Source organism: Mastigoproctus giganteus, chromosome 7 (genome assembly GCF_048544385.1).
Source record: "Mastigoproctus giganteus isolate SK-2022 chromosome 7, ASM4854438v1, whole genome shotgun sequence".
Taxonomy (NCBI): domain Eukaryota; kingdom Metazoa; phylum Arthropoda; class Arachnida; order Uropygi; family Thelyphonidae; genus Mastigoproctus; species Mastigoproctus giganteus.
The window spans coordinates 159,651,200-159,668,100 of record NC_143581.1 but is presented as its reverse complement, the minus strand read 5'-3'; the positions used below and the strand labels follow the sequence as shown (position 1 = coordinate 159,668,100).

General features: G+C 37.8%; 1 protein-coding gene across 1 annotated transcript in view; it reads right to left on the bottom strand.

Annotated features, from left to right (window-relative positions):
- The window catches only part of LOC150083286 (uncharacterized), a 159,738-nt gene that overhangs the window by 54,090 nt on the left and 88,747 nt on the right, over positions 1 to 16,901 (bottom strand). Inside the window, exon 4 of the mRNA XM_090378463.1 lies at positions 13,469 to 13,558. Within this exon, the coding sequence (XP_090234589.1) occupies positions 13,469 to 13,558 (90 nt within the window). The remainder of the gene's footprint in view (positions 1 to 13,468; positions 13,559 to 16,901) is intronic.

Below are 16,901 nucleotides of genomic sequence, written 5' to 3'. Positions count from 1 at the left end.
ACAAAGGCCAAAGTACTTAAAAACCAGTACTCAACCTTGTATAAATCTGCAATAAATTTATTGGTAGATGGTGGTTAAATTTAGGTTGGAAGGTGCATTAAAAAGAACTAAGGTGGAGAATAGGGTGAAAATATTTTAAACAGATTTTAAAATGAGCACAAGGAAGTAGAAGTGCAGATCTCCAATCCTTGGTTGTCATAAAGAGGTTAAAGGACATAAGTGAAAAAACAGACCGGTGATGCCAATAGTCGTTACGAGGGACTTTCGTTGAATAGAATGTCATCAGTTGGCAAATGGAAGAGAAGTGAGCGCATGTTGTATTTAAAGTTTATCTATACTCTCGTGATGCTCTTTTTGACACGTGGGAACTTTAGCCGCAAGAGGTTCCAAGCCAGTGAGAGGTTGAAGGGAAGTTTAGCGTTAATAATATTGAGATCAAAATGGTGTCGGTACCATTCAATGGTGAGGGCTTCATACTGAAGAATTCTGTAGCTCGATCTAAGTTTAATAATGGTGGCAGTGTCGACAAGGGGGGGAGTTGTGGGTTTGAGCGTGGATTGTTAACTCAGTGCTGGATTGACTTGTCCTGAAACTGTTGAAGTGGTAGTATGTGCGGATATTGGAAGTTGTGGAGGAACCGAATTTGGTGGTAGTGCTGCCGATGTAACAGGTGTCGCAGTTTGGTTGGCATTTTATGAGATATATAATATTATTAAGATCGTTGGTGGAATATTTGTGTGTATCTTTATAAGAATTAAATAGAGAACCTAGTTTATTGTAAGTAGAGAAAGTGAGGGAGATATCGGTATCTTTGAATATATGCCGGAACTGTGCTGCAAGTTCACTATGATAAGGAAGAACTATGCGAGTGTTTGTCTTGTTACTGTGTCTGGTGGGGTTATTAATACTGTTTTTAATGGTGGATATTGTATGTTGTATGAGTTGAGGAGGGTAGCTCCTGGCTATGAATTTATCAATAAGGTATTGAAGTTCATTGCTATTCATTTTTAGTCTGATTTATCACGGTATTATAAGATTACTATAATTTCATTATTGTCAAAGGCCAAAGTGTAATGGCCAGACAAGTAGGTCAGAGCATATCCGAAATGGCACGGCTGGCAGGGTGCTCGTGGTCAGCCGTGGTTATTACCTACCGAAAGTGGAACAAGGAGGGAAAACCCACGAACTGCCAGCGAGGCGTTGGACAACTATGGCTCATCGAATGCTCAAGGTGAGCGAAGACTCTCCCAGATGGCACGTGGCAACAGAAGGGCGACTGTGGTGCAACTAGCCAGTAATAGGAATGCTGGTGATGGGAGTAATGTGTCATAACACACAGTACATCGAATCCTGCTGAAAATGGGGCTGCATAGCTGCAGGCCACTCCAAGTGCCCATGCTAATCACGGTTCACTGGCAACAGCACCTACACAATGGGTATGCGAGCATCAAAACTGGACCTTGAGAGATTGGAAGAAGGTCTTCTGGTCCGACGAATCATGTTTCCTGTTACACCATGTGGATGGCCGGGCACGTGCGTAATTTACCTGAGGAAGTGATGGCCCCTGGATGCACCTTCGAATGAAAACAAACTGGTGGCTGCGGTGTCATGCTTTGGCCAATGTTCTGCTGGGATACTCTGGGTCAGTCATCCATGTGGGGCAGTCTCGGGCCTACCAACTACCTAAACATCATTGCTGACCAGGTACACCCTTTCATAGCAACGGTTTTTCCCCTCTGGTGGTACAGTCTTTCAGTAGGATAATGCGCCATGCCACACTGCCCGGATTGTTCAAGACTGGTTCGTGGAACATGGGGAAGACTTCCAGGTATTGCCCTGGCCTCCAAATTCCCCATACATCAATCCCATCGAGCATCTGTGGTTTGTGTTGGAACAGCAACTCCGATCTGCGGCATCTCAACCATGCACCTTACAGGAGTTAAAGGATTTGCTGGTTACGGGTTGGTACCAGATACCACAAGACATTTAGAAATCTTGTCGCATCCACACCTCGCTGGGTACGAGCTGTTTTGGCTGCACGTGGAGGACCAACATCATATTAGGTAGGTGGTCATAAGCATATATCTAGCAAAACTACTGATGAATTAAGAACAGCCAAAAGCTGAATATGACCAAAAAGAACTAAGAAGTTCTACTTGCAGATGAATACAAATCAAGAAAAGGAGAGTGAATCAGACAAGCCCCCTTATTTGATCACACCAGAATAAGCACAGCAAGCCCAGAATTGGCAAATGAGTTGAATACGTATGAGTATAGTCAGTCCTCGTATAACACGTGTTTACGCTACATGAATTCGATCATACACGATTTATAAATAGGGGAACGATATCGTATATAACACGAACTGAATTCGCTTATTTACGATTCACCTTTGTGTTTACAAGAAATGGCAGTCGAACACGGAACATCCCAACTGAACACAACACGACAAGAATGAAGAGAAGATTCTGAAAATGTATTTATGTTTTTTATATCAGTGAAGGGGAAACACATTTCACCATAACATAAAAACCTACACAATTCCAGCTATTGGTATTTTCGTAAATACAATTAGATCGAGTTTTCAACCCGTTTATAACAGATCCCACTAACAGAAACGCAACTGGAAATTGTTTTTATTGTTTGATGGTAGTAACCCCCAGAAATGTGCTTTAGTAAAATGTGAGCTAGTGAGGTATTAATGATGTGGCTCTGCCTTTGCGGCGTTGTTTATTCAGTTGCTACACGTGCACAGCTTTGTTTATGTGTATCAAGTGTGCTCCTCATTTTGTAATTGTGCTTTATTCCCTAAAAATGAGTAAAATACTTAAAAAGGTAAAAAGGAAGCGTCCTGGTGAAGATACTACAGATTCAGAGAGAAAAAAAAAAAAGCAATATCGATAGACAGAGGCAGACTGGGTCAAAAATTCTTACCTGGGAAAATTTGTAGCAGCTTCATACTAGCATTTATGGCCAAAATCACACCGGCCTCCATCATTTTCTGGTCTCCGGCCCACCGGGGTTTCCCTGGTAAGGCTTATAGTCAGTCCACCTCTGTCGATAGAGAGAAAAAATATGAAATTGTGAAACACTGAGCGAAATGAAAGGCCATGTGATATTGCACGTGCTACAGGCCTAAATGAGGCAATGCCAAGAATTAGAAAGAATGCAGAGAAAATAAAAACAACTTTCATAGCAGGAACAACTTAAAATGTAACAAAATTGATTAGATCAAGACAAAAAATTATAAGAGGTGGAACGGCTGTCATCTGTTTGGATAGAAGTTCAAACAAAGAACAAGTTTGCTTATGATAGAAGCAAAAGTATTATCAATATTTTATTATGTAATAGTCATAATAAAATACGTAACTATTTTTATTACAATTATTTATTGTGTTTGGTAATGTTTTGGTTACAAATGTGTGTTCAATCTTGGGTGATCGGCACCTAACCCTAATTTTCCCATAGGGCCTGTTATTTATATTGCACGATTTTGCATTGCATGAGGAGTTTCTAGGAACACAACTATCGTGCTATATGAGGACTAACTGTACTTTGAAATACAGTAGATTCCGATTATTTGGGCCACCAGTTAATCGGGGCAGCCGTTTATTTGGGGAAAATCTTAAAAAACAGAAACCAATCGAGAAAATAGCCAGGGTTTACTTTGCTTAATTGGGACAACATGGAGTTTAATCGGGGCAGGAGACCGCAGCACTGGAGATTGCCCTACAATTGTCTCCGACGGTACCATGTGGTTCGGTCGAAATTCTGGAGGTCGCGACCATAAAACTATAAGCAGTCACCTGTTTATTGGGCTTTTCTGTTAGTGAAATCTATCATAAAAAAAGGACAGTAAACTCAATCTTACTAAATTTGCGATAATACTGACAGCTGGAATTTTGTGGGTTATTATGGTGAAATGTGTTTACACTTCCACGAAATCTTCAATCATATAAAAAAATTAATTTTCAGATCTTCTCTTCATTTGTATTTTTAAAGCTTTGTAACTTGTTACTCGGTTCTCACTTGCGCATATTGTGTTACTTGCAATTTGTGTGTGCCATGTTCTTTGTTATTGATTGCTTATCTTTTTACTGTTTTAAATTTTAACCCCTACCCACAAACGTCAGTGAACAGAAATGTCAACTAGTTCGTATGTACATATTACAGTACATATTAATTATTCCAATTATCACGTATATTCTTCCGATTTTCACGTATCATTTAATTTTTTTAATTGGTAAGGTAATAAAGCGTAAATTTGTGCTTAATATATCTTTGCTTTTATAGCCTGTGGATAATATTCCTCCTATTTTCACTAATTAGAATCACTGTTTAATAGAATTAAAATTCAATTCACAAACTTGATCACAATGACAGGCACTTACTGCATATTGTATAGTGAACAGTACTTTACTATGTTGAGTTCGTCGTAACGCGATTTGATTGTACAGTGAACCAATTGTAAAACAAGAGGGGTACATTGTATTTTTAACTATTTACGTGAAACTTCGGATAATTGGGGCAACCACTTAATCAGGCCAAAATGTATTTACAATTCAAAGAGCATTCACATGGATGGGGAGACTGTGACAAGGAACCAGAATGCTATGAATTAGTGATACAATGATCTTGGAGATAAGTTTATCAGAAAAGTTACTTAGGCTAAGAGAAAATTATGCTTGGGGGAGATGATGGTATGCGTCCTGTTATATTAAAAAAAAAAAAAGAAAAACCTGCATGTAAATGATGTATCAGCCCATTGGGAATGTTAATGAGGTCCTCACTAGACTGAAGGACAGTTCACTTGAACTAAAGAAGCACTAATGTTCTTCCCCCAGTCCACAAAAAAAAAAAAAAAAAATTCTATTTTATACTCCAGCACAATCACTAGGTCAGAGTTTAGAATTAATCATTTTGATAATGAATACAATTAAGATTATTTTGCATCATGCAGGCTTGAACCATGGTCCACTCAAATGCATGTGCTGCTGCACTCTCACACTTAACCCCTCTGCTACATTGGCCTTTCACACAAAGACACAAAAGAGATGGTGGCAACTATACACAAATGAATTTAACTGTGGAGTCACTATGGGAATGATACAGTACCATCGTGATAGGAATGGTACTGTTAATGCATCACAGTATGAGTTCATGAAAGGAACATCTCGTCTGACAAATTTAGTTAATTACTATGATGAAGAAATAAAACAGCCAGATACAAGAAATAATTTTGACATTTACCTTGACTTCAGTAAAGTTTTTAATACAGTTCCATATGTATGGAACTGTATCAAAAACTTTAAATATTATTGTAATCATGAAAGGCTATTATATATAAACTGGGACAATTGAAGTTACTGGTAAGGTTCTTCAATGGATTGGGGAAAGGCTAAAAGGCAGGAGACAATGGCAGTTATAAAGATACATTCATTGTATAGAAAATGGAATCCCTCAGGGATCAGTGTTTAGTATGAAAATAGAAATTTTTGTTATAGCATTAGCATATGATGCAAAAAAGAAGCTTATAATAGCATCAGCCAAAAAAAAAAAAAAAATTTCCCATTTCAACCATCCATTCACTCCAAATGTTTTTCTACCTTGAATTCATTTAAGTTGCTGACCTTCACTACAACAGATGGAAGTTTGTTCCAACTATCAACCACTCGCTGGACAAAGGCAAATTTCCGCACATCTATTCTACAATTGACTTTCCTCAATTTAAATTTATGTCCCCTCAGTTGAGTAATCAGAGCAAGGAGAAGAATCTCATTAGCACTGAGCTTGCTCAAAACATTCAAAGCCTTAACACCTCAATTAGATCACTTCATAAGTGTCTAGTCTCCAGAAGCTGCAATTTGCAGAACTTAAGATTTTCATGGTAACACCAACCCTTTGTTCCGCTCACCAATCTTGTTGCCCTTCTCTGTATACTCTTTCCAGCAGCTCTACATCTTTCCTAAAATGAGGCCTCCAGACATTACTCAAGGCATGGACTGACCATTGCCTTAGGCAAGGGAATAATCACCTCCTTATCCCTGCTAGAAAAATTCCTGTATATCATTGACAAGACACCATGAACTACTCTTGCAGCCCGTCTGCACTGCTCAGAGAACTTCATATCTGCCTGAACAATTACCCCCAGGTCCTTTTCATTCTCTACCACTGTCAGTGTAGTACCACAGAGTTGATACGTTGCTCTGGGGTTGCTGTTTCCCATATGTAGTACTTTACACATGTCAATGTTAAACTTCATTTGCCATCTGCTCAACGTTTTCAGATCCTGTTGCAAAACTTAAGCCTCAGTTTGTTCCCTTCACTAACCTTGTTGCCCTTAAACAGCACATATATTCACTGATTCCATGATGATCTACAGCAGGACTTGAAATCCCCGACACCTTGCTTTCCAGGCTGCTGCATTTTCCAATGAATCATTTTCACCTCTGCCTGCAGCTCTCCCCAAGCTAACAGTTTTCTGACCCACCTATCACTGCGTCAATAGCATCAGCAAATATTCTTGCACCCCTTCTATTTAAGTGTATTTCATCCCTGTAAAAAAAAAGTCTCTCCTGTTTTTACAAAAATATTACCCCATGAGCTGTGCACATTCTCTCTAGGGCTGAAACGATTGACAAGGCTCTCAACATGTACTCCCTGCATTTGCGTCTGGGCAGAATTGCAGACACTTTCAAATTCATTCCTAAATCGCAACTTTTTACCAACAGTGCCCTGCACTTGTTAAGTAAGTCCTCAAGTCTCCTATTCTTAATATTATTATTTCCAGTGTGTACAACAATATCACCTTTTGTGCCCTTAAAAGATGATCTGTTCTACAATGTGGCAGTGATATTGTTGTAAAACTATGTGTACAAATTGTTTGTTTGTTTGTTATTTAGGAGCATTAGCAATTAAGGCCATATTGCTCCAGGATATGCGGTGGTAATTCCCTGACCTTTCCACATCCTCCGTATTTGGTGGTGACGGGCTTGAACCCCGGTCTAATCAAGAAGTGTGTGCTATGCACCGCTGCTCCTTCCCACCTGGCTACGGAGGTGCCATGTGTACAAATACTTTTTAGAGTGTAGTGTAGTCTAGTGTATGCAAGGTGTTAATTATGTGGCAATTAAAAAGAGCCAATTCCACCATCAGAAACAAGTATGGAAAAAAATCATACAAATCCTTAACTTGATTAGTGAAACAGAGCAAATTCAAGTTTTGTACACCTCTATAAAGCAAATTTCATAAATTCACTTTTGGTGGGTTCACATCAATCCTACTGCAACAATTCAGTGCACAGGAGCATGCTGCCACCTTATCAACAATAAATTTAGTACTCACTTACAAAATGAGTTAGCTGAAACTCAGTAAGAAGCCCTGATAAAAGAGAAAGTAATTGAAGGTAACTTCCCCCCCCCCCTTTTTTTAAATGGACATTGTTGAAGCTTAATACTAACTCTAGTAGTGTGAAACAATTGAGATTTTGGTAAGCTACAAGAAACCTCCCAGAAGAAATTAATAACAGAGAAAACAGAATGAAAAAGGAAATAAAAAAGGTAGAACTTCATCTGCATTCCGTATATGTTTACGGAATGCAGATGAAGCCTATAATATTCCAGTAGTATGGATGTGTTTAAGGGCTAGAAGGTCAGATATGGTTGTTTTAGATTTTATATCATGAGATACACACTCCAGTACAAACAAGTCCATGGCGTTTACTGTGCACCAAGTCTAAACAAGTGGCAACAGCACCAAACTCTCTCTCCACCAAACTTCATGATCAAGATCATTGGTATTAAAAAGAGAAAAAAAAAAAAGCCATATCACTTGACCATCCATGCTAGCAGTTTATCTAGTTCTTCCCTGAACTTATTCAAAGTATCCACATCTATAACACCAGATGGAAGTTTGTTCAATCAATCAACCAACCACTGGCTGAAGGAAAATTTCCACACATTTAACCTGCAACCATCCTTCCACAGTTTAAATTTATGCTTCCCCATGTGTGTAGTCAGAGTAGAAGGAAGTATTCCATCAATATTGAGCTTACTCAATCCATTCAAAGCCAAAAACACCTCAATCATTTACCCTTGAAGGTGCCTAGTTCCCAGACTAAAGTTTGCAGAACTAAAGCCTTTCCTGGGAATAGTACCCTTTTGTTCCTCTCACTAATCTTGTTGCTCATCTCTGCACCCATTCCATCAGATCCATGTCCTTCCTAAAGAAGCCTCCAGACCTGCATGCAGTACCCATTTTGAGGCCTGACCGTTGGCCTTATACAATGAGATAATCACCTCCTTATCCCCCCATTAGAAAATTCCTATATACCATTGACAAAAATCCCATGTTCTGGCAGCCTACCTACACTACTCAAAGAATTTCATATCTGACTGCACAATTTCCACTTCTGAGTGTTGTATAATACAGAAGGTACATTAATCTGGGATTACCACTCCCCATATAAAGTACCATCCATTTGTGATATTATATATTTCAATTGCCACTTTTCAGCCATCTACCTAATTTGACTGGATCTTGTTGGTAGCATAACCTGATTACTGTGCTTAACCACCCTGCCAACCATCGGATCATCTGCAAACTGAGACATTAAGCCTAATATGCTTTCATCAATATCATTAATAAATATAGAAAACAATAATGGGCCCAGCACTGAACACAGAGTGCTCTGCTAATAACATTAGACCAAGAAGAGCAGTGCCCATAAATAACCACTCTGTCTTCTCCCACTCAACCATCCCTTTATTCATAGCAGTAACTTGCTCTTAATGCCACACTGCTCCAGTTTGTATAGCAGTCTTATGTGCAACAGTATCAAAAGCTTTTCTGAAATCTAAGTATACAATGCCAAAATTATTTTTTGCATTCAGTTCTGTTGTAACCGTGTCACAGTATCCAATTAGACTGGTAAGACAAGATCACCCCATATCAAATCCACATGTTGTGACTGCAGTATAACTGCAATCCTGTCTAGTTGGTCTTGCATTACTTCTTTAACTAGCAACTCCATGATTTTCCCTGGAACAGAAGTCAAGCTAACAGGACTAATTACTCATGTCATCCTTTGATCCCTGTTATGAAATGGGAATACAATCCCACATTTCCAAACCACAGGGACCCCCCCCCCCACCGAGTCCAAGGATGATCCTGTAATCGTGGCTAAAGATTTGCTTACTTCCTTAGTTTCCGCCCATAATATAAATGAATAGATCCCATCCTCCCATGGAGCCTATTTTTATGTTTAGCTTTAACAGTTTCTCCTTGACTTTCCTCACAGTTATCAGAAAGTCACTTGGCTCCCTGTTAGAATTTTAACACTTCCAGCATCCCCATCCCTAAAAAATTCCTCATCAAATGAAGATGCAAAACATCTACTCGGTTTTTTGGCAACCTGACAGGATCATCAACAGGTAAACCATTCTATCTAGAGGACCAATGTGATTCATCCCTTTCCTTCTAGTGTTCAGCTAAATAAAGAAGTCATTATCACTTTTCTTTGCATTCTTGTATGATCTGCCTTAGCTTGCCTAACCTTCTTCATGACTTTATTGCATACTAGTTTATATCTACTGCAGGCATCAGTATCACTTGAAAATTTATATGCACCCCATGCATATTTCTTCTCTGCCACAAGTCTTATCAGTTCATCTGACATCCATTTAGGTCTAAGCCTTAAACAGTATCTCTCAGTCAGTATAAAAAGACTAGTAGCTTCTACAGCTGCATCTCTGAAAGCTTTCTATTTAGAATTTGTTTATAACTCCATCAGTTGATCCCACTGCATAAAATTTAAAACCTGTCTGAGACCAATGTAATCACTTTTATGAAGACAAAAGCCCTTGGAAGTGGTTACATTTTTAAGTAAACCTACATCAATACACTGTGATCGCTGCCACCAAGTGTGTCTTTTACCTGCAGATTCTTAATGCATGAAGGGTCACTGCTGATAATCATTTCAAGAGTACTGCTTCCTGTTGTTGGTTCTCTAAAATGCTAACGTAGAAAACCATCATCCAAAAATCCACAAAAGTCATGCTACTGTGTAAATGATCAAACCCATAGGGTCCAGTAAATACCTGGAAAGTTATTTTAGAGTTCCCATTATAAGGCATTCTCATTTACTATCCAACTCTATGTGCCTGTACAATTGTTTGTTATACTTGTCACAATCATTAAGTCTATAACATACTCCTGCTCTCATTTGTTTTCTCAGTGCTTATATCACACCAAACTGACTTAACATTGCACTGGCCACCCATGCCAACTGGATGCACTGCCTTTTATTTAGTGTACTTTTAACTTAGAGAAACACCCCCCCTCCTCCCTTGTTCTTTCGGTACACTTTGTACTCCTCATATTCAAATTCTGAATCCTTTATATCTGAGTAAACCATGTCTCTGATAACCCCGCAATGTCTGCATCTGATGATTTGACTAGTACTTCCTTCCAAAATTCAAATTTATTTACCATACTCCTAGCATTAATGTATATGCAAGTATATATGTAGCTGTTTTGACTCTTAGTAACCCTTAAACAGCCCATGAATTTACTTGTTTCATAATGGCCCTCCCATCAAGTTTTGATGGCCATAATGTATTTTTCAATAAATACTGTGCAAGAATCACTTTTACATCTGCCTGCAGCTACTGTCAATTTACAATGGGTGATCATCTAATTCAAGGACTGGTGCAAGATCTTATGTTAATTGTCATCATCTGAATCTTCTTTGGATTTCTCCTTCTCGAAATACTCTCCTTGAATTTTACACACTTTCACCACCATTGTACTACTTCTTGCAAGCCATTTTTTGAAAGACTTCAAAGTGCTTCCGTTGTGGCACTGTGAACATTGTTCTGTCAGACACAAAATGCTTGCCTTTCAAAGGCTTTCTTTAGACACAGTTTTTTTTTTTTTTTTTTTTGATTTGGTAGTTGTTGGCGCATCGGCTTCTGTGGCCATATTGCACCTCCCAAGGTTTTTGCAGTACAGTGATCCAAGCCCGAGGCGGGAATCGAACCCGCGACCTTTGGGTTGCCGGGCAGGTACTTTACCCACTCGGCTAGCCCGGTCGGCAATTTAGACACGGAAACAGGAAGAAATCACATGGGGCTAAGTCCAGTGAATAAGGGGAATGTGGCATAAAGTGGACACCTATGGTAGTGATCAATGCCTGCACAATATTAGCCATGTGGGGCCTGGCATTGTCTTGACAGAGAAGCCACTTCACACCAGAAAGTTCAGTCACACTGGAATATGGCCGTCCTACCAAGACGCTCATTACCATATGCTTCATTCATCTGTTTCCAATGCATTTAACCCCCATCTGACACAATAATGAATTGCATATCGCTGTTCAATGTGTACATCTGACGTGACACTTGCTTCAAAATGATCATCAGTGACAAATGGCTAAACAAAACTCTTTACGCAACACTACCTCAACAAGTACTGGTATGTACATACAGAGCCTACTCAGTAGCGATCAGGGATAGCGTCCTGTTAATGAGCACAGACCATGCTAAAAAAATTCTATCCCCCAAGACTTGCAGTCTTTCTAGAGGCAAATTGATTGATAAGGCTCTAATCATGTATGCCCTCCTATTTTGTCTGGGCAGAATTTTATATTCTTTTAATTTCAACCTTAACTTGTGACTTTTTCTTAATGTTCTTCAATACTTTTTAATTAAATCAGTAGATCTTCTACTGTTAATATCATTTGTACCAACAATATCACCTTTTATGGCCTTAAAAGATACCTGCTCTATAACATCACCAACTTCAGCCCCTGGCAGACATATCCTGGTCCTATCCCACCTATCCATTTTATATTTCCTTTTTTCTTGACAATCAAATTACCAACTACAGCTACTTCCTGTGGGACCAAGGATCTCAGCTGCAGAGGATGTTGTGTTGTGTGATTCTGGGGCATGGACTCAAGTGTTGGGATGGGCAGTTGAGTGCTTGTGGGTCCCTCTCTTTTAATCTTTCAATGGCATCAACCCTATTCTTCAGGCTGCCATATAATCCCATGAGAATGCTGAATTTGCACTTAATCTCTTCATGCCCTTTGCAACAAATGCACAAAGGCTGTACCATGTCATGCTAAAGGTAGCTTTGCAAAGAACCACACAATCCTGATTTGTAGAAGTGCTCGCAGAAGTTATTCCCACTATTTTGAACCTATTTTGAACCAAGATGTGCTGTCAAATAAGTAAAATTAGTGTAGTTATTCTTTTTGATCTCTTGGTTTTGTGAGTTTTTTTTTTAAATTAGAGTTAGACTAAAATCATGCCTCAGACCAGCAAGAGATCAAAAAGAATAACTACACTAATTTTACTTATTTGACAGCAGTACAAACTATGCATTTCAGATTACATTACATTACATATTGTATAATAATGTTACGCTATAAAAATTTTTGCATTGCTATAAATTTACAGTTTATAGGCCTAACCAAACACTTCTGATTACACTGCTACAAAACTTCGTGAAAGGCCTCTAAGTAGCACCCATACTGTAACAATGGTGGCAGAATTTGAACATTCTTATATCAATACAATGAAATAAGGTTGATTTAGGTTTTTAAGCAACTTCAAAAGCCAAGTAATAAAAAAAATTCATCAACTTAATCAGAGACACAAAAAATAACAACACTACTAATGTGTCAAAAATTACAAAAAACAACCTTTAAGTAATAAAGAAAATTCCACTTAGCAGTTCCCTAAAAAGCATTCACACCTCGACAACAGTCATGATGCGACATGAAGCACTTCATAACATCTACTACTGGTCTAGGGTCCACAAACTTTGAGAAATGTACCAATCCAAATGCTTTTTGCACTGTTGACAGTGATACTGGATTTTTGAAAAGTTGCCCTACTACTGAACCCAAAGCAATGCAGCTCACTATGGATAGGTGACATACTGATGAATTCCTGTTGCCTTTTGGACTTACTTCATGATGTTTTTCCTTCCACAGTTTTTTGTGGAAACTAATAGGGGGGGGGGGAGCAACATCATAAAAAGTTGGGGAAACATTTTCTGAACTAGAATACTGTTAAAGTGCAGTGACATGCCATTGCACTTCTAACAGTATTTCTAGCAGCTTATCTTGCAACAATTCAGGTAGTGCTGTCCAGAATACAAGATGTGCTGTTAGATTTGATTTTCGTTTTTTATGGCACAAAAAACATAGGTTATAATGCACCAGAATTAATGCTGTTAGAAATTAACAATATATTTGTGATGTTGCTTATTAATATCAATGGTACTGATATATGTGGTGAACTTAATATAGGTTTCACTTTTGCAGTAAAAATACCAGGAATTTTGAATTTCATGCTTAAAAATCTTATATTTACTTTATTTATAAATATTGTAATAAGAATAACAATACATGACAAAATATAAAAATGAAAACTTTCAGTATGTACTAATTATAGCCTACCTTCTTAAGAGTGTGCTTTGTAAATTTTTTGTAAGTATAGATCCCTACTTTTATCATTGATTTGTATCTTTTCTTTGCCTTTTTAGTAATCTAAGAAGATAAAAAGGAAATATTTTGATATCAGTCTCATAATTCTCAACACACTGATATTAAAATATCAGATTAATTTGATATTTTCAAACCTTATTAATATTCAAAAAAGCAGAATGTAATTGTCTCAAATTTGATCATCCTATTTATTTAATCAACTGATTATCCTAGCTACTCTGATATATGACCTGGTTATCTCATAAGTAATGTCCCCCTTTTTTTTCTCTTTTTATTCAAAATAAAAACTACATTGAATCAAGTTATTTTGCACTGACTTTGTCACCTCGCTACAAGCATTTAAACTACCATGTTTAAAATTTCCTTGGGGCTTTGAATCAAAGAATGTGAACAGGGCACTTTTGCAAGCCTCTAAACTTTTAAGTACTCCTCATCAAAGTTAAACTGATGATAATCTAATAGTGAAAGGTCTAGAAAATACAGCAGGTATGCTTTTTTTGATAATGCTCCTCAGTTTTCTCAAATATGATCTAAGCACAATAAGAACACAATTTCCTTGATGAAATAACTGTTTCCACTGATCAAAATGCATTTTTCTTGCAATATGGAGTAACTAGCAGTAGACCTCAGCTGTGATGTTTATATTTGTGCTTTAATGCATTTTTGTGAGGGTCAAGTTACAGCAAGTTCTTTGAGTGTCACCATTAGCAGGTAATCACTGAATTGAAGCCAGCCTGGGCATGCTTCACTGGCTAATCTGCAATCACATCTTACCTAGAACAACTGTTAGCATTTCCTTGTACTTTGGGCATATCCTTACCATATACACATCTTGAATGTGTCTTTGCAGCTTCAGTTGCTTTATTCCCTTTGTTAACTGACTGAACAAAACAAATTACTTCGATCATAGCATATTGTTCGTTATTTCATTTGAATGATGTAACCAAATTATACTATTCAAATGAAATAACTAAATTATAGATATCATCATTCTTCTCTTTCTTGGTGATTTCTTATCCAAGGATAATTGGTTCCAGAATATTCCATTTAAAACGGGGACAAATTTTTGCAATGTTTATTATTTAAATAAAACTAAATGCAACTAGGTATAATATTTTAAGATTCTATATAATATCGGTGTAGATACACCATAGACAACTCTTAAAGAAAAACTGATAGTAGTGTGAAAAGCATCAATTCATCTGTATCTCATATTGAGTTTCCCATGTATTGCACTACCTCAAATAAATAACACTTCACTAATAGGGAAGACTTGTTGCCTATTCTCGGTGGGTTCCACCACCCAGACGGCACCATTTCAAAGCTAGTTGGCTTTTCATTGGTGGGTAGGCAGGTACCCTGGTATTGCAAGTGATGAGTTACTTATTCGAGGTAGTACAATACATGGGCAGCTTGTTGTGAAGGATGAGTAGATATGGTGTATCTACACTGATATTATATAGTAATGGTTATTATGTACTTTTACACAGTGAAAAATGGATCATTGAAGGAACTGAAAAATGGGAAAATTATTTTATTAGATTATAAAATCTCTGGGAGGCCTATTGCTGCTATGATTTTATACAGGTTCTCTGACACCATGTCAGTTGTTAACACGGTGATCGCTACTTGTTCCATATGCCACATTTCTTTTACTTTCTGTCTTAGGTCTGTGTAATTCCTGATCTTTTCTATCTAAGATTTTCTGGAGGTTGCTAGCATTGGACAACACTATGTTGATCATGTACATAGTCATTTCCTTCTTGTCAAAGAGGGTTATGTCCAGTCTGTTCTCATAAAAAATAAAAAAAAAATAAAAATCAAGTGCTTGGTCAATTTTCTTGAGGGAAAAAGCTGTAATTCTTTAATTTTCAAATCCTGGTAACTGCAGGGACTCCGATACCGGGGACCCCCTGTAATAGTTAGAACTACTAGTCATTCCATTATGCCCATCATTAGTTAAAACCCACATGTAGACTGTTAATGTTTGGGAGCAAAAAAAAAAAGATCAATACTTTACAGAATCAATAATATAAAAGCATTTCAATGTATATGGATATACATTTAAAAAAGACAATTCAAAACACAAAACTATTACTTATTGGATGACCAAATAATAAAATTCTTGCTTTTAAGTTCAGACAACTTTCTAATAATATTTGCATACATATTCGTGAAAATGAATTTGTAGCAATAATGGAATTATATACATGAACAGACAATAAAAATCCAGTCATTCTCCCATATTTGTATGAATGCATTATATTATTATTATTAAAAACCTTCTCCTTTTTATGGCATTTTTTTCAACCCATAATGGGTACTAGTACCAAGTGCATAGAGCAGGTAATTGTATCCAGTTACTTTTATTATTACTACTACTGTTGGCTGAGGAACTCTCCAACTATCTTACAGTTGTTCAGGATCATGACTTTCTGGAGTTCTATGTAAGTGTTCTCTGGGAGGCCTATTGCTACTATGACACCATGTCAGTTGTTAACACAGTGATCGCTACTTGTTCCATATGCCACATTTCTTTTACTTTCTGTCTTAGGTCTGTGTAATTCCTGATCTTTTCTATCTAAGATTTTCTGGAGGTTGCTAGCATTGGACAACACTATGTTGATCATGTACGTAGTGATTTCCTTCTTGTCAAAGAGGGTTATGTCCAGTCTGTTATGCAGGATCATGTTGTCAATTATTATGCCAGGGTCTGAGCATAGCTTGAGTAGGAGTCTCTAGTACAGTGATTCATACTTGTAATATGGTGCACTTTCCCCGATCACCTGGTATTTTTGTGCTAGTTTCTGATGATCCTGGCGACCTGGTCGTGTCTGGGAATGTACTCCATTTGGGTGATCATCCTATATCCTGCAGTGATGTGCTGGATTGTTTTGGGGGGTCATGTGACATCGTCAACACGTATCATCTGTCACTCCAGTGTCCTGGACAATGCACATTTCCTGTGGTTCCTGGCATTGAATAGCTGGTCTTGGATGGAGGACATGAATCCCTCTGCCTCAGGAAAGAGACTCCCATTTATGAGAATGCGTTGGAAGCTATCTTATTTATGTAGTCTTGATGGTGGAGGTCACTGCAGTGTTTGCCATGGCCTGCCTTCTTTGCCCATCTTTCTGTCTGTTTCTTCTGTCTAAGTAACCAGAGTCTCCTTTAGCATTAGCATTAGTAGAGGCATTTGATGCAAGAAAGCAAGCTTATGCAGCATCAGCCAAAAAAAAAAAAAAAACCCACTTCCACTTCACCCCTCTGTTCGTTCCAAATACCTGTCCCTGAGCCTTAAACTTATTTAGGCTATCAACCTCCACCAACCAACCACCCGCTGGCTAAAGGCAAATTTCCTCACGTCTATCCTACATCTGTCTTT